The sequence below is a fragment of the Gobio gobio genome, assembly GCF_949357685.1.
Source record: "Gobio gobio genome assembly, chromosome: 9".
Lineage (NCBI taxonomy): Eukaryota > Metazoa > Chordata > Actinopteri > Cypriniformes > Gobionidae > Gobio > Gobio gobio.
The window spans coordinates 7,758,197-7,779,981 of record NC_137115.1 but is presented as its reverse complement, the minus strand read 5'-3'; the positions used below and the strand labels follow the sequence as shown (position 1 = coordinate 7,779,981).

The 21,785-nt window shown below is 37.8% G+C and overlaps 1 protein-coding gene across 1 annotated transcript in view; it reads left to right on the top strand.

Annotated features, from left to right (window-relative positions):
* The window catches only part of dvl3b (dishevelled segment polarity protein 3b), a 74,507-nt gene that overhangs the window by 38,340 nt on the left and 14,382 nt on the right, over nucleotides 1–21,785 (top strand). The window contains exons 3-6 of the mRNA XM_079825696.1: nucleotides 5,903–6,027; nucleotides 17,394–17,536; nucleotides 17,623–17,758; nucleotides 21,591–21,684. Coding sequence (XP_079681822.1) covers nucleotides 5,903–6,027; nucleotides 17,394–17,536; nucleotides 17,623–17,758; nucleotides 21,591–21,684 — 498 coding nt within the window. The remainder of the gene's footprint in view (nucleotides 1–5,902; nucleotides 6,028–17,393; nucleotides 17,537–17,622; nucleotides 17,759–21,590; nucleotides 21,685–21,785) is intronic.

Sequence of the window (21,785 nt, the reverse complement as noted above, 5' to 3'; positions counted from 1 at the left end):
CAGAGACATTAATCACCCTGCAAACTCTCACTTCACCCTGCTGCCATCTGGTAAGCGCTTCCGTAGCCTGATGGCAAAGACTGAAAGACTCAGGAGGAGTTTCTTCCCCCAGGCCATCAGACTCCTGAACTCAGTCACGTGACTCACTTCACCCCCGCACACGCATAAACATACGGTCTTTCAACATTAACATCCACATACTGCAATTGCACTGCACTTTACTTTACGTCCCTATTGTTACTGCGTAACAACCTGTAATAAACCTTGCACATTATACTTCTTTATATATACATATTATATATTTTATGTTAACCACTTATTTTTAAGTCTACAGTTTATCTCACTTATCATCCACATATTTTTTATATTTTTATTTTTATCTTATTTCCTATTTTTATCTTTTACTTGATTTATTTATAATTCTACTTATGTTAATACTTTTTATTCTAACTTTATTCTATTTCTATTTAATTTCTTGTAACTGTTATTTGCACTGTCCATGGAGCGGACCTGTTTACATTTCACTGCCAGTTGTATATTGTGTATATAACTGTGTATGTGACAAATAAAACTCTTGAATCTTGAAAAAGACAAGATCACATGAGGGCATGGGATTCACATGACACTGAAACATGACAAAACCAGGAAGTGCATGACAAGACTGTGAACAAGACACTAAAACAAAGCAAGAACATGATAAACTAAAACATGAACCAAGAACAATGAACATGAACCAACACCAAGACACCATGTGACAGTTGTCAGTACACGTCAGGCTTTTCTTGCGATATTATTGCCGCCCGTCATGTGTACAGATAATTTTCATACATGAGACGCGCTTTCAAACCCTGACACGTAAGTGGTTGCCGCGGACGCAGATAGATTAGGTCAGTTCTCTTGCGCGGCTGCTTCACTAGCATCGTCGGCATCAGGATTTAACGCAGTTTGAGCAGCGGCTCGCAGTGATAAGGCTCCGGGTTTGTGTCTGTAACAGACAATCCACCCTCCTCCACTTCAGGTGAAGGTAGGAGAAATGACCGCTCTGTTGCAAAGCTGGCGTCACTCCAGTCATTCTCCATCTTTGCGACTCGCGAGTCTGACAGCTGTCAATCAACCCGTCACTGCGGGTCTCAGGTCACGCCCTCCGCTCAGCCCCGCCCCCGGTTCGTCCCCTCTGTGTCCGCCGGGCTCTGCCCACTTTTCCAGCATTTTTTGAAAATTGCCAGTGGGTGGAGTTAAGCTCTGAGCAGGGGTTTAGTTACCCTTTAAAGTTCTGCATAATTAAGGGCGTGGCCACTTTGAGTGACAGGTGGATTACCGTTTGTCTGCTGTCTGTTAGTCATCACATCACCTCAGCTCCGCCCACGTCCCGCCTCTTTGCCCATTTTCTGTTATCCGGGAGTGAAGCGCGATGACGCTTCAAAACTGCTCTTCAGAATCCTATGGGTGACATCACGGACACTACATCCATATATTTTTACAGTCTATGGTATAATCATAACATGCCAACTCAGTTGATGGTGGATTACTACAAATTACTAACACATTAATTAGCCTCATTGTCAAAAATAGCAAATCTCCAAACCACTTCAACTGTTGGCATTCATGTTTTTATTGCCATCTGTGAGACACCAAACTGTTACTATGATTATTATATTGTCAGTCATCACGTCATGAGTGACTCTTGTATTTCATACACTCACACAGCGATAATTTAGGGGATTAAGTCTCACATTTAAATGCACCCGTCTATTCCAACGTGGCTTTTTTTGAATGATTCATCAGTGTGTGTTATTCCAGAGAGCTGCACTGATCCAGAACATCCTTTTCTCCTTTTCAAATGAAATCTACACTTTTTTACACGATTTTTTTTTTCCAAAAGGTTGTTTGTAGTGGAAAAAGGTTCTTCAGATTATTAAAATAGTCTTCACACTAAATAGTTCTTTACCTTTAAGACTATACAGTTTTCTGTTGGACTATAAAAAAAGAAACATACACCTGTACACACACACACACACACACACACACACACACACACACACACACACACATACTGGCACTGACTCATACCTGGGATCACAATTTCAATGCACTTTCGTTCCACTGTATAATTTACAGCTGAATGCACATGTAAGAAACACAATTCAACATTCCCTATTATTTTTATTCTATATAGTCAGTCAGACTCACACCACCTCCCTCTGATTGACTCTTTTCCAAACACACACACACACACACACACACACACACACACACACACACACACACACACACACACACACACACACACACACACACACACACACACCCTGTTGTTTTCAGCCAAGATAAACAAACAATTCCTCACGTGGATTGAAGCACACACACACACACACACACACACACACACACACACACACACACACACACACACACACACACACACACACACACACACACACACACACACACACACACACACACACACACACACACACACACACACACACACACACACACACAAAGCGGCTTCATAGCCAGATCCCTGTCTCTCAAATCTCCCTTTCCACTGAGAAACACAAGGTGTGCTCTTTATCGCTGCTTTACTCCCTGCCATCTTCAGATGCGCTTTTCCAACGCGGCGGCCAGGAGAGGCAGGAACCTGGGGCTGGGGAAATATGTGCGTCCTTTTACTGCCCCCGTTTCAGATTCACACCAGCAACTTTCCCATGCAGAGCTGAGCCTGTGGAAGCTTTCGGGCAGGGGAGGGACTTGGCTCTGTCCGTCAAAGAACTCGCAGGCATGGAAAGAGCAATGCAAGTGTGATGGAGCGAGGGCCATCTAGTGGTCAGAGCGGTACTGCACCACTTCCAGCACCTGGTAGTGCATATCAGCTGTTTATTTATAGAGGTAAAACACATGGTTCTGTTAAAATTTGATTTAATATTTGGCATCCATCAGTTAGAATTAGATCCAGTGTCATTTCATTTGAGTCTGCCAACAGGATGTTCCATAATATATTAACCTTTGCTGCCAAAAAACTATTTATTGTGGTAGTTCAGTGATCGAGGCCCTCTTGGATAAGGGTGATATTTGCTTTTGTCCCATTTAAACTCCTTAGATGTGTATATATATATATATATTTATATATATATATATATATATATATATATATATATATATATATATATATATATATATATATATATATATATATATATATATATATATATATACACCGATCAGGGATAACATTATGACCTGATACAACATACTGATATGTATTGGTCCCACTTTTTATGCCAAAACAGCCCTGACCCGTCGAGGCATGGACTCCACTAGACCCCTGAAGGTGTGCTGTGGTATCTGGCACCAAGATGTTAGCAGTAGATCCTTTAAGTCCTGCCAGTTGCGAGGTGGGGCCTCCATAGATTGGACTTGTTTGTTCAGCACATCCCACAGATGCTCGATTGGATTGAGATCTGGGGAATTTGGAGGCCAAGTCAACACCTCAAACTCGATGTTGTGCTCCTCAAATCATTCCTGAACCATTTTTGCTTTGCGACAGGAACATTATCAGCTGAAAGAGGCCACAGACACCAGGGAATACCGTTTCCATCACAGGGTGTACATGGTCTGCAACAATACTTAGGTAGGTGAGTGTTACGTGTCAAAGTAACATCCACATGGATGGCAGGGCCTAAGGTTTCCCAGCAGAACTGGGAAACATACGCAACAAACTGCGATTCCCTGTGTATCCTGACACCTTTCTATCAGAACCAGCATTAACTTCTTGAGCAATTTGAGCTCCAGTAGCTCGTCTGTTTGATCAGCCTTCGCTCCCCACGTCCATCAATGAGCCTTGGCCACCCATGACCCTGTGGCCGGTTCTCCACTGTTCCTTCCTTGAAGCACTTTTGATAGAGACTGACCACTGCAGACCGGGAACACCCCACAAGAGCTGCAGTTTTGGAGATGCTCTGACCCAGTCGTCTAGCCATCAAAATTTGGTTTTCAAACTGGCTCAAATCCTTACGCTTTCCTGCTTCTAACACGTCCACTTTGAGGACAAAATGTTCACTTGCAGCCTAATATATCCCACCCACTAACAGGTGCAGTGATGAAGATTTATATATATATATATATATATAATTCAGTTCTACAAGATATGGAGGCCCTTTTTAGACTAGCCTGGGCCTAATTTTGGTCCTTCATTGAAATACGTAAATGTAAGATTTATGTATTTGAATTGCAAATAAAATTTAAATTCATTTGGATTACACAGTTTTAACAAACGAATAAACGTAATATAATGCATATTTGTGAAATACATGAATGAAACAGGAAAGATTTATGCACTCATGCGAAATCATGGCATAGTTTATTAACTAATAGTTTGCATATATTTGATTTTATTTAAATAATCATATTTTCATAATGCATTTATGCAAATTGCTTAGAACCAGCATAAATCTGTGCTAAATGTATTCAATTAAGAAGTATGAACATGGTTAAAATATGGCTAGCTGTAAAACAAGAAATATTCAATTAGTTAAAATGAGATTGAATCGAATTGGATATATTGATGATACATATAAACCTGGTTATTGTGTATTTAATACACATTTATTTTATTAATACTATTACATAAATCTTACCCGTTGCATTTATGTATGACTGACAAATATGTCCAAAAAAACAGATTTTGCTCAAACTAAACGCTGGATAGGAACTGAAACCGGCTTTATGCAACAGGCCTTTGGTATCTTGTTTATTATTCGTTACACTTTTTTGTGGGTTACACACTACACAGGGAAGTTATTCCATGTGTTGCTGTGCTCTTAAAGCACATTGTCTTCTTCCATGTTGGTTGTGATTGGATTATCTAAGTGAAGTCACAGGGTGGGTGAAAACACTCCTGAAATATCCCATGTATAACAAGAAGATTCAATCAGATTTAGGGTGGCGTTGGGACTCCAATGCTGCTCATTGTGGTCTCACAAGAGGCTCTCTGTTTGTCCAGCAGGATGTGAATGCTCTCTTTCCGAGGGACTCTTAATGATCATTACTTGAGGGTTCATGGTATTCTGGATCATTTATTCCCCTCCTAAATTATGACATGCCTGCTGTGCCCTCAGAACTGAGTTGATCTTAAAACATGGAGAAAACTAAGCAGGCAATACACTTTTAAATTAAGGTTCAATACAAGTTCAGCTCTATCAACACGTTTACAGCAATACTCGTACAATGGAAATCTGTTGCACTGGGATAAATATTAGAATACACACAATTTTCAAAGTATGGCCACATAAATATCATACTCTGCCATTTTAACGTTTGAGGTCAGTGATGTTTTGTTTTTTTGGGGAAATAAATCAAGAGTTTTATTCAGCAAGGATGCATTAAATTGATTAAAAGTGTATATTTCATGTCTGTATTATGTGCATATTTTTATATTTATAAAAATGCTGTTCTTTTGAACTTCTATTCATCAAATAACCCTAAAACAAATATATCACGGTTTCCACAGAAATATGCAGCACAACTGATTTCAAAAATGTTTCAAATCAGCAAATCAGAATGATTTCTGAAGGATCATGTGACACTGAAGACCGGAGTAATGATGCTGAAAATTCAGCTTTGATCACAGGAATAAATGACATTTTAAAACATATTCAAATAGAAAGAGTTATTTACAATTGTAATAATATTACTGTTTTTTACTGTACTTTTGATCAAATAAATGAAGCCTTGGTGAGTAGAAGAGACTTTGTTCAAAAACCTTTTTAAAAATCGTACCGACCCCAAACTTTTGTATGGTATTGTAACTAGTAAGTTAGCATGAGACATTAGGCTTATCAATGTCACAGATGCTGTAGATAAGCTAATTCCTCTCTCTCTCTCTCTCTCTGTCTCTGTACAGCTGGTGTCTGCAGACGGCTCTCATGGTTCTGACGGTGGATCTGTGTGTGCAGACACTCAGGCCGATCTGCCGCCCCCTCTGGAGAGGACAGGAGGCATCGGAGACTCCAGACCCCCTTCCTTCCAGTCAGTAACCCCACAGCTGTTTCTTACTGTCGCTTTTTTTTTCTGTGTGTGTGTGTGTGTGTGTGTGTCTATTAACTTGTTCACAGACAGATATTCATTTAATCAAGCCGAAAACTCAAACCAAAACGAACAATTATCAAATGTATTTAATAATCAAAACGCACATATTGTTTAGGATGTATACAAACATTTAAATTTCAATATATGGCAAAAACGTTTTAATGATATGATTATGTTTCTACTCCAGTTCGTTGTTGAAATATAAACATTTAAACAGTGGCTGTTATAACTTGTTTTGTTGACAGATTTATTTAAACTTACATTAAATAATGAAGACACCACTAGTTAGGGATGCCACAATTCTCAATATAATATTGAACCGTTCGGTACGGCATTCACGGTTCAATACGTGCCTGTGAATTGCGGTTTTTCGGTTTTGCATTTAATTAAGTATTTTTCTACAAATTCTATCATTTTCCTCCATCCCAATACTGAACAATGCGACATACATTCACATCACACGTTAGTGGTAGAGTTATACTCACGGAACACTAGTTATTCACAATCAAGAAAGTTCATTATTTGCATGCGTTTTAAAGCCTTGCCGGCATGTGCGCGGTTTTAACATGCGCTTTTCAGAGCGCGCGCACTAAACGCCTGTCAAACACGTGATTACTGGACTATGTAGTCGTCTTACTGCGCTAATACTGTCAAATACACACAAGGTTAACATAAACACAGTCGATTATGTCTAAAGTGAAAGTAAAATCGGCGCGTGTCTGTATATTAGATGCACACAGGTCTTGAAAGCAGATCTTGAAAGCAAATTGAAAGCAGCGCAGCCTATAGTGAACACGCTGTCCTTAAGGGACAGTTCACCTCTAAAATTATGTCATTATTTACTCACTCTAATGTTGTTCCAAACCTGTATTAATTTCTCATTTTTGAGTGAACTATCCATTTAATGTTAATACAACAACAAGGACAAAGAGAAAATCACTCACTGCTCTTGACTGAAAAACTTTAATAGCTTAATAAGAATCAATGTATATTTTATAGTGAAGTCTATGTAGTGTTTTATTTTTACATTTATTCATTCAATATTATACTTAAATGCTGCTGTACAGCTCTGAGCTGCCAGTGTAAATCTTTATATATATTTATTTTATATTATACAATACACTAGGAATGTGTACAAGGGTTTTTTTTAAGTAAAGTTTTAAGTTTAAGTAAGGTTTTTCAATTATTTTAAGTAAAATAAAGAAAGAGTATTGCAATTAAAAACTAGTCTTTTTTCTCCTTAACCTCTTGCTGTTCCTGTCGCCTAAGAATAGAATAGCAAAAAACTGATGTGACAAGCCATCAGAACCGAACCGAACCGAAAACCGTGGTTAAAAACCGAGGTATGTATTGAACCGTGGACTAACTGTATTGTTGCATCCCTACCACTAGCAGGTTAAATAAATATAATGATATATGTGATATAGTACATATATTTAACAAAATGTTCCCCTCTAGAGTTATTATAAAATCCAGAAATTCTACTTGAGTAACGCGCTATTGAAATTGAATGGCTTTCCTGGGGTAAATGAATGTAATGTTACGTGACACATTGTTTACAAGCTGGTTTGTTGATGTTGTTCCGTGACTATTCAGTGACTACAAGAAATATGATACATTTCAGTAAAAAGCAAGTTATGTGTAAGTTATTTTGTGCTATAATTAGTAGTAAAGCAGAAGAGATGATCAGTTAACACGCACTGCCATTTTAACTGAGACAGCGATCTGTCATGCCACATTACAGGGTCATGCAAGATTCACTTTTATAATGTGTTTGAACACTGATGTATGTCTGCAGTGTGAGAGCAACCAGCATATAATGGTAAAAATCCACTCACTCATTCATTTTATTTTTATAATTCCCGCTCTCTTCAAACAAGCTGATTCAGATTCCCCCCTACAATGGCGTCATCATAGGGAGAAGCCCCGCCCACAGCCGGTGACAATCTGCCCTATGAGAAGCACTTCTCGCTGTAGCAGCTGGAGTTGCACAATGTCTGCGCCAAAGAGGCATTACGTTGTGTTTTGGGATGTACCAATGCACCTAAGAGACTCTCGCCATCTGAGTCACTGAGGACATTGTGGTTAAATGTAATTTTTGAAGGAAATGTCCTGAAGAAAATTGCTAAAGTCTTATATGTTTGCGCCAATCTTTTTGATTCTGAAAGATGGGTCAATACCAACGCTTGTAACATATAAGGCATAACACAACTACTGACAGTTTCATGTAAAGTGTGTGAGATTGTCCTGTTTTGTTGTTGCCGGTATGCCGGAGCATGTGCTCTTAAAGCTTTTTGCATTTAAAGGGACACACAAAAGGCACGCTTTTTCTCACCCTCAAAAAGAGGCCATTTTAACTTGCTATAAAAAATAATCTCTGGGGTATTTTGAGCTAAAACTTCACACACACACATAGACTTACTTTACATATTGTAAAAAGGGCTATAATAGGTCCGCTTTAAAAAGAGTCCAAATGGCATTTTGTGTGAATTTATTTCCGGCTGAATATTTCATTGCAGAATTTTCCATGGATCGCTAGAAAATAGTGCAAATGACAAAAATCTAAAGAGGTTTTCCCCAGATAGACACTCACTGGAGGTGGTTAGAGACCGGAAGCGCTCGGTGTTGACATGTTCTCATTATCCTTCAGTCTCAAAGGCAGTTTCCTCTAACGTGAGCTAATCAGAGCCCTAACCCAGAGAGCGCTAGCACGTCAATACCTTTAATGACATCTGCCTGATCACAAGGAGTGTGTTAAGATGAGCTGTGCGAGTCTCAGATCTGTGTGTCTAAATTCTCCAATAAGCCGAGGACCCCATTACTGGTAAATCTAATCAACCCTACAGGCCCTCGTAGGAAAAGACACGCTCATCGATTTAAATTGATGTTTTACCTACAAAGGCATCGACTGCTTTGGGTGCTTGTTTTGATGGGAATGTGGAAGTGGCTAAAGAAAGAGAAAAACGTGGTGGAGGTGAAGCATTATTAGGGATGCACAGCTAATCGAATTGTGTTGAAAGACTGCAGTTTAAATAGTCAAAGCTCAAAGTGAATGATTGGCATTTCGCTTTTCTTTAGGGTGCATTATTTTGTTTCATTGTTACAGTCTTTTCACACGTTTCAAATATTTTTCAATGTAATATACTGAATTTCATAGACTTTATTTTGCTTCAAATCAACCCTTGTGAAAAAGAAGTGCACTTATTGAATGTCCACTTGTAGTGTACTTCAAAATGTGACTGCAGATAATATAATTAGGGATGCACCGATACCATTTTTTCAGAACCGATCCGATACAAACAATTCTGAGTATCGGCCGATACCAATACCAATCCAGTACCAGTGCAGTTTTGTTTAAAAATTCAATGTAGAATTTCTATACATCAGTGTGTTGAACTGATAATCACTCTTTTGTGTGTTAAACACAATCTACTAAATACAGACAAAAATACAAACTTCATTATTAAAGAAAAACAACAAATAAAAAAATATATATAAATCACAGTCTATGACAAAAACATTACTGTAAACTAGATTAGTGGATAATTCAGCATCAAAAGTTACTCTAGAAAATCATGAGTGCACAATAATTGTATAAAATCTAAACATTTAGTGGAAAAAAAACATTTAGTGGGGAACAAATAAAAGTGAATAAGTGTAGCACTAAATCTGGTAAAATTGTCAAATACATTCATGAAAAACAAGTAAATATATTTATAGAAATAGGGCCTATATACTAAGAAATTAAAATACATTTATTTTAAATGTATAATGCAGCTTTTTTTAACGAGGCAGCAACATATTATAGATTGGCAGAACAAGAAAGGCTATTAATAATCGCTCAATGCACAAAAGTATTATAATACGAAAGGCTCCAATACAGAGCGGCACAAAGCGCAAATGCGCATCCCGTGTGCAGAATGATGCGCTTGAAGCAACATGGAGTCCGTTCTTCGTTCCTCGCTTAATACATCTGAGATGATTTGACAGATCCCAGATCTTTTAATCTTGATAACTGATGTCTGGCTAATTTGGTTCTTCAAACGAATTTGCGGATTGGATTAAAATATCTGGATTAAGTTGTCTGAGATTACTGCATGTTCTTGTGTTCCCTGAAGTTTCCCCGAATACTCGAAACCACGATCAGCAAGGCAGCGATTGGCTGGCAGCAAGACGTAATGACGTCATATAATTAAAAAAGCCACCTGGCAAAAAACTTGACAAATTACACAAAAATAACACTCGAATTTCTGGACCTTTATAAGGAAACAGCCAAACGACCAAACCAACATAAAAGTTATAATAGATAAATGATAACGTTTTTTTTTTATTTTTTTACCAATTATTTATATTCACGATTTTATAGTACACCCTTTACATGTTTAGTTCAATGTTGTAATTACAGGGTGTCCATGGGGTCTTAAAAAGTCTAGAATTTCAAATTAAAAAGTATTTATACGTAAGTAATTATTCCTGATTACTAATTACTCCCGAGCAGGTTTAAGCTTACGGACCTGTTTCTGTTGCTATGACAGCAAGTCCGGGATGAGCGTCGAAGAACCAAACAATCCAAGATCATGCCAAATCCAGCGAACTAAGTTAGCAATTTACGAAGAACGGACCCATGGAGTCACAGCGTGCAGCGCTCCATCCGCACTGAAAAGTTCAAAACACAAAGGGAAGAAATATCAATGCGTAGTGTATCTATCTATGCAATATTATATTGAGCCGTTTCTTTTAACAGCTTAACATTTCAGTTACCGTGCGTGTGAAGAACAACACAATCTCTAGTCCAGTGTTGTGACCTAACAGACACCCGGTAGAAAGTACCACGATTAGAAACCGCAATAAACTCCAGCCAGATGAAGTCATTTTATGCGAAACCATAGAGCGTTATCTACAGATCAAGCATTATAACAGGAACATTGAATCATCTTGGAGAGAGTTTCATCGCGTTGACTGTCGTAACCGAGTGCGACATGCAGTTTGAAAGCTGACAATGACTGACAATTACTGTTACGTTTAAAGTAAATATATTTTACATGTAATAAATTGCAACTACATCAACATGGCATACAAGGGTCAGTAGAAATGACATAAAAGTATATTTTAGTTACCATAAATGCTTTAGCAGTTCACTTTAACCAATTTTGAAAGACAATAGAATTAATAATATAATTAATTATAAAGATGTACTTAAGTCCTACTCCGGCACGTGCAGAGGGGGGGGGCTTTGGGTGGTCGAGCCCCTGCCCTTTTTCAAAATGAATCAAAAGTGCCCCTCTCAAACAAATATCAATGATAATATCGTGGTCAATAAAACTAAATAAATGTGATTATTATAACATGAAAATGTATACAATAGTAACGAACGGGTCAAAAGTCGGACAATTTCTTTTGAGGCGTTGCTATAACGCGTTGCTATGGGTTGCGTGCGTTTTGATTGACAGCTGATTTTCCACTGTTCGGAAACGGCTCTCGAGCCAAATATGGTCCTTTCAGAGAGTGTGTGGCCTTATGGGAAAAAAGTAAGCCAATGTTTTTTTTTTTCATCCATAATCAGAGCTAATGTGTTGATTTAATTACAAATCTATATATTAGCTATATATTTTAAAGTATTACACAATTCACCAATGCCCGTTTGTCATGTATAGGTTATACAACAACCAATCGTGATCTGCCAAAGCAAGTTCAAAGTCCATTGGGCGATGTGAAACGGTAATTTTCTGTTCTTATTCATAAATCGGTTGAAAATGACATGGACAGACGAACTAACGTTTGTGGAACGATTTCCTGCGGTTTGTCTTATTTTATAAATTGCATCACTGACACAATGGATTTTAACTGACAACAAACAAATCTGCACAAAACCACAGCAGCAGCAAAAGTCGCATTAATGGTAAGTTGTGTTAAATTCACTTGTATTTATGTATATTGATACACCGTTTACTATTTCATGAAACTATCATAGTTAACAAAACCCAAGTGCCACCGGCTCCTACAGTCTACAAGTGTAGACTGGCGAAATGGTTACGTGAAAGGACTTTATTATATTAACGTTACCATTTTTAAATATTATGCAGCATTATGAAAGAAGTCTCTTATGTTCATCAAGCCTGCATTTATTTGATAAAAACAGCAATATTGTGAAATATTATTAAAATAATGGTTTTCTATTTTAATATGATTTATGTGATCACAGCTGGATTTCCAGCATCATTACTCCACTCTTCAGTGTCACATGATCATTCAGAAATCATTCTAATATGAGGATTTAATGTCAATGATGGAAACTGTGATACTCTTTTCAAGATTGTTGGATTAATAAAAAGTTAAAAAGAACATAATGTAATAATATTTCACAATATTAGGCTACTGTTTTTTCTGTATTTTTGATTTAAAAAATGCAGGCTTGATGAGCATAAGGAATATATATATATATATAATATATATATATATATATAATATATATATATATTGCCCCTTTTTTACATTTGAGCCCCTGCCCCTGAAGAACTCTCTGCACGGCCCTGGTCCTACTTAAGTGTGTAAAAACACTCTTTAGATTCAGCACATGTAGTGCATGTCATTTAACCTCAAAATATAATACATTTTCATTTCATTTTAAATAACAAGCAATTGTCCAAAAAATATTTCATTCAGTTCACATTTGAACTGAACCGATATTACAAATAACGTATATATTATTTCTCTTTTTAAAAGTATGCTGAAGTTTTCACAAGGAAAGGTCTGTTTTATTGGTTCATGGCTTTATTCTTTATTGAATTGTTCAAAAAAAAAAATCCCTATGGAGAAATTGAATGGGAAAAATACTTCTGGAACCAAGGGCGGTTATTGTTGTGCTCTATTGGGATATTACATGTTTATGATTTCACAGTTCAAATTTCACACTCGATGTCAAAATAATACCATTACTTTGACAAAATCACGCAGCCCTATTTATATAGATTTTGCTATTTGTTGTTTTTCTGTCTGTATCAGTGTGTGGCCCTCCAGGCTGGTGGTTTTCCCACAGGTCTGTTTGTGGCATTGTTGGTCAGTGGGTCTCTTTATCTGCGTGTAACCACATGTGTGTGCATAGTTGTTTGTCCTGCTGGTGTTTCCTGTCTGTGTGTGTGTGTTTCCTGTTCTGTCTGTCAGGCAGCATGACTCCCCTCTGTGAGAGTGTGTTTGTGTCCAGGTTAATTAATTATTCATGCACTGAACACTGCTGACTGTAGTTAAGAGAAATACAGCAGCAACCTGTGAGCGCCCTCTGCTGGTGATCCTCAAAACAACTGGGCACAGAAGTCCCTCTCACACAGACGTAATTATATGCTGTACTTTGCCCCAAACACACACAGGATCAGCTGACATTTATGCTGCCAAATCACTTGGAGTTTTCTTTGAGTTTGAACTTTCTTGAGAATGGTTATTGGTCATAATTTCCACTGTGAATGTTTACTGTAGTTACTGTTGATAAAGAATAGCTGTAATGCTAGCTAGACAATACTACTCATCGTACAAATTTAAAGGTGCACTATGTAAAATATTTTCAGTAAAATATCCAAAAATCACTAGGCCAGTGTTATATATTTTGTTCAGTTGAGTACTTACAATATCCCAAATATTTCCAACTATTTGTAAATCGTGAGAAAATTGCTATTTTAACCAGAGAAACCGGGACATGTGAGGGAGTCGTCTGTCATGGCGTCATATCTGCGTTCCCCTCGGTTTTATTCTGCAGAAACGCTTTACTCTCACTGCAGTGTGAACAAGTGTCATAGCAGCCGCACAGAGTAACGTCATAACATAATTTTCAACACACTCAGATGTATCTAATATGATAAACAGAGCTGCGTTACCTCACACTCTTGACCAGTGTCATGAGAAATCGTGTCCTACTGTGAAATAGTGTCCGCTTAGGACCCCAGAGCGATACTATTGGCTGAAAGAACTTTTAATGGGTAATCTGTTCAGAGCCTGATTACAATTCTTACAAAATCTCGTTTCGATTTTTGTCGTTTAAATTGTGTAATACTCTTTAACGTCTTGCGAAGCATATGTTTCATTATGCTAGTATATAACCGAAACTATAAGTTGTGAAATCAAGCATATCTCGTTTTTAATGTTTTTTTAGTTAGCGTACGTTCTAGCATAACATACAGCTACCCAATTGGCTTAGTTTATACACCATGGTTGCACTTACCCTATATTTTAAAAGCCCCGCTTTAATGTTTATACAATTAAAAAAAAAATCCTGTTGTATTTATTTTGTGCACCTGTTCTGTATATTATATATTTTTTTATCCTTTATTATTTACATTATAGGTACATTACTATGTTATGATTTTGTGTTGGTATTATTACTTAGTTTATCAATTGAAATAATTTACAATATGTTAGGCATGTTATTGCTCCCATTTTGATCAGGCATTACCACATTGGGTCCTAAGCGAGTCAGCCCATTGACTTATGTCCTGATTACTGAACCAGGGAGCTGATTGAGACGCATGCTATTTCACAGGAGGACACGATTTCTCATGACACCGGAAAAGCGGAAGTGGCGACGGTGAATGTGTCGTAATAAAAGTCCCGCCGGCGACTGTGTCATAATAAAAGTCCCGCTGCTCGCCAGGCGTGTGTTGTGTTCATCTTATTAACAATCACTCCAGCGGTTCCTCAGCTCCACAACACTCGGTCCTGCTCTGCTTCAGACTACAGTAATGTTCATAATCACATCCATGAACATGATTTCTGCCCGAGTCCTATCCCGATTCTTTCCCACAGGCTGTGAGGTGAAGACCACATGTTTCTGCGCTCAAACTTGGCGTCATCAAACTACGCCTTTGTTTTCAATAGGCGACCCCTAGTGGACGGAAAAGTTACATAGGGCACCTTTAATATAAATTTATATAAATTTTAACAATTTAATTAAGCTTTTAAAATGTAATCAAATGAAAATATAACAATTAATTTACAACAAAAGTTTTTTTTGTCAAATAAGATGTTGCACAACAGAAACATGGATGAAAAAAATACATTGGTTGTATGATATTCCTTAAAATTATGATTACTTTTTTGAGAAGTACATTTTAGCGTACAGTAGTGATATATTTCTGTCAGAATTTCTTGAAGTGAAACCAAACTTTTATTTTGACGTTTGTCAGGAAGATCTTTCAGTTTCAGTGTGAATTTGACGGTAGATTTTCTCAAATGAAACGGTGAAAAGCTTGTGAAGTGACTCTCAAAGCCGCTCTGGAGATGAGAAGATCATGTGTTCATGTCCTCATATTGAGACGGCAGACGCTGAAAACACAGTGAGCGTCACATGTGTATGTGTTTATGTATCAGACGAAACCGCACCGTTCATTCACACAGAGACAAGCAGAAATCAGGTTATCGTTCATGTTAATTTCTGCTGTGTGATAGGCTGTTAGAATTATCCATGTAAAAATGTCCAGTGCTTATCATCGTTATCGACAATCTCGATGATATCGTTAATAGCCCAGCCCTAGCACCTATTATGCTTTTTTAAAACTTTCCTTTAGCGTGTAATACTTCTGTTGGCATGTAAATGAAATGTAAAGTTACAAAGCAGACAACACAAAAGGGATTTCATCTCTTCCTGAAACGCCCTGTTTGTCCTGCCATCATTTACATGACTTATGCTGCCTTCACGTGCTATCAAAAATGTCATATTTCCCATTTCAGAAGTGCTTTGTGGTCGGAATAAACAGGAATCATGAACACCAGGTTTATTCTTGCCTATTTATTGGGAAAATCTTATTAAAAGCAAAAGTATAAATGATTATGTAACGTTAGTGTCCCATGCACTGACAACCATTTAAACACTCAAGATGCTATCCAGATGTGTTGGCTAACGATTCTGTAATTTTGGTCAAATGCAGTCTATCTTTGCTGTGTATAAAACATACAATACTTCAAATGATGATTCATATATGTAAATATGCAATACATTAAAGGGACAGTTCTCCCAAATATGAAAATTAGCCCATGATTTACTCACCCTCAAGTCATCCTAGGTGTATATGACATTCTTCTTTCAGACGAATAAAATCGGAGTTATATAAAAAATGTCCTGGCTAATCCAAGCTTTATAATGGCAGTGAATGTTGCTTCGTTTTTGAAGTCCATAAAAGTGCATCTATCCATCATATAACTGCTCCACACAGCTCCGGGGGGTTAATAAAGGCCTTCTAAAGCGAAATGGTGCGTTTGTGTAAGAAAAATCTTTATAAAGTAAATTATCTTGCTTCCACCAGTTCGCCTTCCGTATTCAATTTACGGAAAAAGTGTAGTGCCTCTCGCAGTTCAAAATACTTACGCTACGTCTGACGACATTTCACACCAGTTATGTTTTTTTTCCCGATCTGGCGGAAGATAGATATATTTTACTTTATTAAGTTTTAAATATGGATATATTTTCTGACACAAACGCATCACTTCGCTTCAGAAGGCCTTTATTAACCCCCCGGAGCCGTGTGGAGCAGTTATATGATGGATAGATGCACTTTTATGGACTTCAAAAACGGAGCAATAATCACTGCCATTATAAAACTGGGAAGAGCCAGGATATTTTTTATATAAATCTGATTTTATTAGTCTGAAAGAAGTCATATACACCTAGGATGACTTGAGGGTGAATAAATCAGCAAATTTTCATTTTTGGGTGAACTATCCCTTTAATGGCAAGACAATATAGCTGTTGTGGGGGAAAACCTAATAAATAATACCTGACACAGCAGTAGTTCTATGTTTAAAGTTTATGGCACGTCCATCTCAGAAATTTGGGTATCAAAACTATTTCCGAACTTCCCAGTGGTAAACACGATATCAGAGGGTGTTCATGTGCAATTTTACCTGAGAAATAGAAATAGTACATGAAGGCAGCATAAGCTACATCAATTTCACCATGTTACACATTCACACAGTTCCTCAGAGAACAGTTGGGTTAGTGATTTTGCTATGTCAAGGAGACGCTGTTTTTTGCTGTGAGGGCAAAAAAACATTAAATGGACTTCCAATACTGACACTATAGTTATACATCATGGATATAATAGTCTTTACAGCTGCCCATGATGCCTCGGGAGCTGAAACCTGATTATAGTAAGGGCTGTTAGATTTCCAACATGACCAATCACAACAAACTAGCTGACCAATCAGAATAAAAAGCCGACAAGTGTGAATTGTGTGTGTGGCATGTGTTACTCAGTAATGTGTTTATCACTGTCTGTCTTCTGAACACCCAGCCTTCATCTTTCTTATTTCCTCTTTTCATGCAGTGCGAATGCCGCAGGAAGTCAGGATGACCTGGGCAAAGATACTGAGCCTGAAGTGGGTCCATCGCTGCGGAGAGACAAAGACAAGGAGAGGGACAGAGAGCGGGAGAGAGAAAGGCCTCGTAGGAAAGATGCACATGACCATGGTGAGTTTACACATACTACCGTCCTGTGTGTTTTGCGAGGATGAGGAAACACAGAAGGCCTGTTTGCTGAGTGTTGTCTGCTGCAGGAGGACGGTTGAACGGTCACTCTCGGCCGGAGCGCAGGCCGGAGATCGCCGGCTATGAGAGCTCCTCCACGCTGATGAGCAGTGAGCTGGACACCACCAGCTTCTTCGACTCCGAGGAGGACGACTCTGCCAGCAGGTGAGACTTGCCCTGACACACCACATCATGGAAAACTAGGATTTTTCTTGCTCTTTGGAAATAGAAGTCTGTGAAGAAGTGCTCATGAAAACTCATCAACATGGTCATTAAATTAGCTCTTTAAATTTCCCTGCACAGTTTTTTCTGTGCTTTCATGCAACCATTAGTGGAAACAAATTGTGCAGGATTTTAAATTAGTTAGTTTTAAATCTAATAGACCCACACTTAAGGCTTGTTCACACCGGGATGATTATCGTGCACGGTTATCGCTAGGGTTGGGTACCGAAATCCGGTTCCAATATGGCACCGGTACTTATATAACCGGTATATACCGGACCGAATCAGAACGCAGATTTCGGTTCCTCATTTCGGTGCCAAAATTCAAACGTGCTTTCGCGTGCTTTGGCTGGCACCGAGCCAGAGACAGACGCTCAGCGCTGGACACATCACAACTCATGACAACTATTCAGTGTTTTCAACCACATCATGTTTATTCCAGGTTTCAGACATTTAAATGCTCATAAGTAACGTTAGGCTACTAGCAAAAAACACACACTGATGTCTATGAAAGCGGCAATGACAATCCTTTCAGGCGGTTATAATTTGACTAACGTTGCATGTTTTATTCACATCAGATACATGCACATTATATAGTAGCTATATCGTTTACTCTGTTCTTCTTCCAGTTCACTGGTCACTTACTTTCATGTATTTTGTAAGACGAGAATGAACTCAAGTGTTGTAAATCCGACAGATCCGATTCTGAGGCGCAAACTAACATGGCGCCGCCCATTGCGCTTTATAGATCAACTAACACACATTGACTCACACATTTGAACATCAGATAGTTCGTGACACAGTTAAGAAGTTTGTGAATATTTTGAATAAAAATAAAAAATGAAATAAACCCGATACAGCTGAGCTGTCACCGTTATTGCGGCCGCTGTTGTCATGTGAGAAACATGACGCGTCGTCATGAAACATTAAGGCGATGCGTTCTAAAATATTTAGCCAGAGAATATGATCATATTTCAAAATAAAGCTGAAGCTCGAAGCTGGTTAGTAGCATACCAAGAATACAGACTAGGCCTACTGCTGTTATTACTGTAACTGTTATTTAGAGTTATATTAGGCTTGTTGTAGTTGGGTTAGGTGGCTATTAGGTTTTACTGTGAATTTGTAAATAAGTCAATTATAATTTGTAAATAAGTAAATTGTGTTTTGTATTTATTTATATTCATACATTTAAGTATACATTAAACTTTTAATAAATGGTTCAATTTAAATAAAAAAATAAAAAGCCATTTAATGTCATCCACCTCGTTTTGTGGCCTTTAAAAAAAAAAAAGTATCGGTTCAGGCACCGTTTAGGCACCGGAACCGTTTTAAAAGTATCGGTTTGGCACCGGAATCGAAAAAAACCCAAACGATACCCAACCCTAGTTATCGCTGACGTTTAACGCCTCGTGACTAAACAATGTGTGCCAATGTGAGTGTGCACATCGACGCACAAAACGGCAGCCGTAAAAGCGTCATTTAAAAAAAAAAAAAACGCTGACCAATGAGATTGCCGTTTTTTTTCACGTACCTAGAGCTGCCGAAGTTACATTAAAACACGACGTGGTGGTGCTCGAGCGCAAAGCGGTCTTGCCAAATTCTGAGCTCGGATCCCTCCCCTCGGACAGCACGCCAAATATGCATAACCTTTACTCTTATCTGATTGTATGTAAGTGTGAAATTGTGAAAGCAGATTGAGATCTTTTTTTTTAATGATGAATTTCATTACAGTGATACTGTCCGTTTACAGCTACCATGATGTATACATAATAACGTTAATGATAGTATTATAAAATGTATATTAATCTTTATTTTTAATATTACAGTAATGTGAGAATGACACTGTACTTCACATCACAGTAATGAGAATTATGGGGCAGAATGATAATGAGCTTGATGGCCCTGAATACAATAAAAGTTTAGGCACAGAATTTTTGCATAAAGATCAAATCTGCTATTAGGATCCTTAAAAATATTAAACATTTTTACATTTTCAGGTAAATTAAGCTTGTTACTAGGGGTGTAACGATTCGTTTTAACAACGATTCAATTCATATCACGATTTGAGGTTGTCGATACGATTCAAGGACGATATTGGTTCATTTAGAACGATACGATCCGAAACGATCCAGTGACTTGAAATCGATTGAGTAACTTTTTAGCCAAAAATTGTGTGACTGAAATAAATATCTGGATACTGGTCAGAGCAGGTGAAGTTTCCTAGATTCCTGTTGTTTCTTGTAAGGGAATCAGGTATCAATTAGTTATGGATATAAACAAACAAGTAAACAACAATTAATGGCAAATGCATTCAAATTTTATTTGAATAAAGTGCAACCAACAGTGTAGGTTGAATTAACAGGAAGTTAACCTTTTCTGCTCTCAATTTCAATATTCAATACATTTTCAATAAAAGCACAGTAAGTGCAACCAACATTTCAACAGTAGGTTAACCTGCTACTTCTGCTTTTGTTTTCCAACATAATAATATTACAATATTAATATCAAAAATAAAGTGCAACTAACTTCTCTTCAGGTTTAATTAATAGTAGGTTTACCTGCTACTTTTGCTGTTGTTTTACAACATTAAAATAAGACAAATACAATATTAATATCAAAAATAAAGTGCAACTAACTTCTCTTCAGGTTTAATTAATAGTAGGTTTACCTGCTACTTTTGCTGTTGTTTTACAACATTAAAATAAGACAAATACAATATTAATGCAACCAACATTTCTTCAGGTTGAATAAACTGGCTGAACCTGCTACTACTCTCAGTTTAATAAACAAACAATATTTAACAAAAGATAAAATGTAATCAACTACTCTTCAATGACTCTACAGATAAAAAAAAAATATGATTTGAAAAATATCAACTGATCAACATGATCTGACCGCAGAACACTTCTCTGTGCGTTCACTATGTCGCCAGCAGTACTAAAAACTCGCTCTGCTGGCACACTGGTGCCAGGAATGCACAGGTAACATTTAGCAAGGGTTGAAAGTACAGGTAGCTCTTTCTCCTGGTGACTTGATAATTTCTCGATCGTTGGCTTCTCCTCTGCCATCCGCCATGCTATGTTTTGTTTTCTTAGCGCTGCTGCTGGTGCGTGGCGATGATGTCACAGATAGGCAGACTGAATCGAGTAACGTTTAACGCCTTTATCATTAAAAGTGCTAAGAAAAAACATCCAAATAAAGTCTGACGTGCTTAAATCCAAAGCGTTATTTCCTATTATCGATACAATCGATTGATTACCTTTTAAAACGATGTTAGATCGATATATGTCGTCCGGAAGGCCAACTTGCCGAGCACAGATCGATGTAGTTAGATCATAGGAATATAAATCGATTCATCGATGTAGTAGATGAATCGTTACACCCCTACTTGTTACGCATTTACCATACTGGCATTTTTCACATGTACAAATATCAGTATTAACAGAGGTCATTTGCAAATAGACATCTTGAAATTATACTGGCAGATTGTAAGAGTAAGAGTCAGAGAGGTGGTGAATCTACTATGTATAGAATATGGCTCCTTTAAACACAAACATGTAATCTCCTCATGAAGATGACTTAATGCACACTCAAATCACATGCTCTGGAAAGCCAACACAAAGCATGGTTTTCCATGGTCTGATACACTACTACACTGATTCAGAGGATTGAATGTAAGCATCACATGACTCTCAGAACCAATCAGAGCTGAGAGGACTGTAATAAAAGACACTAAATATGATGTTTTGAAGATTCATCTGTGATGCCACTACAGGTTCAGCAGCTCTACGGAGCAGAGCACATCGTCGCGTCTCATGAGACGCCATCGCCGCCGCAGACGGAAACCCAAAGCACCCAGGATGGAGAGGGTGAGACTCCTGTGCCTGATAAACATTGTGTTTGTATCCGGCTATCAGTGTTGAACTTTTGTCTCTTTAAGTGTGTCCTCATCTCTCGCTCTCTTTCTCTC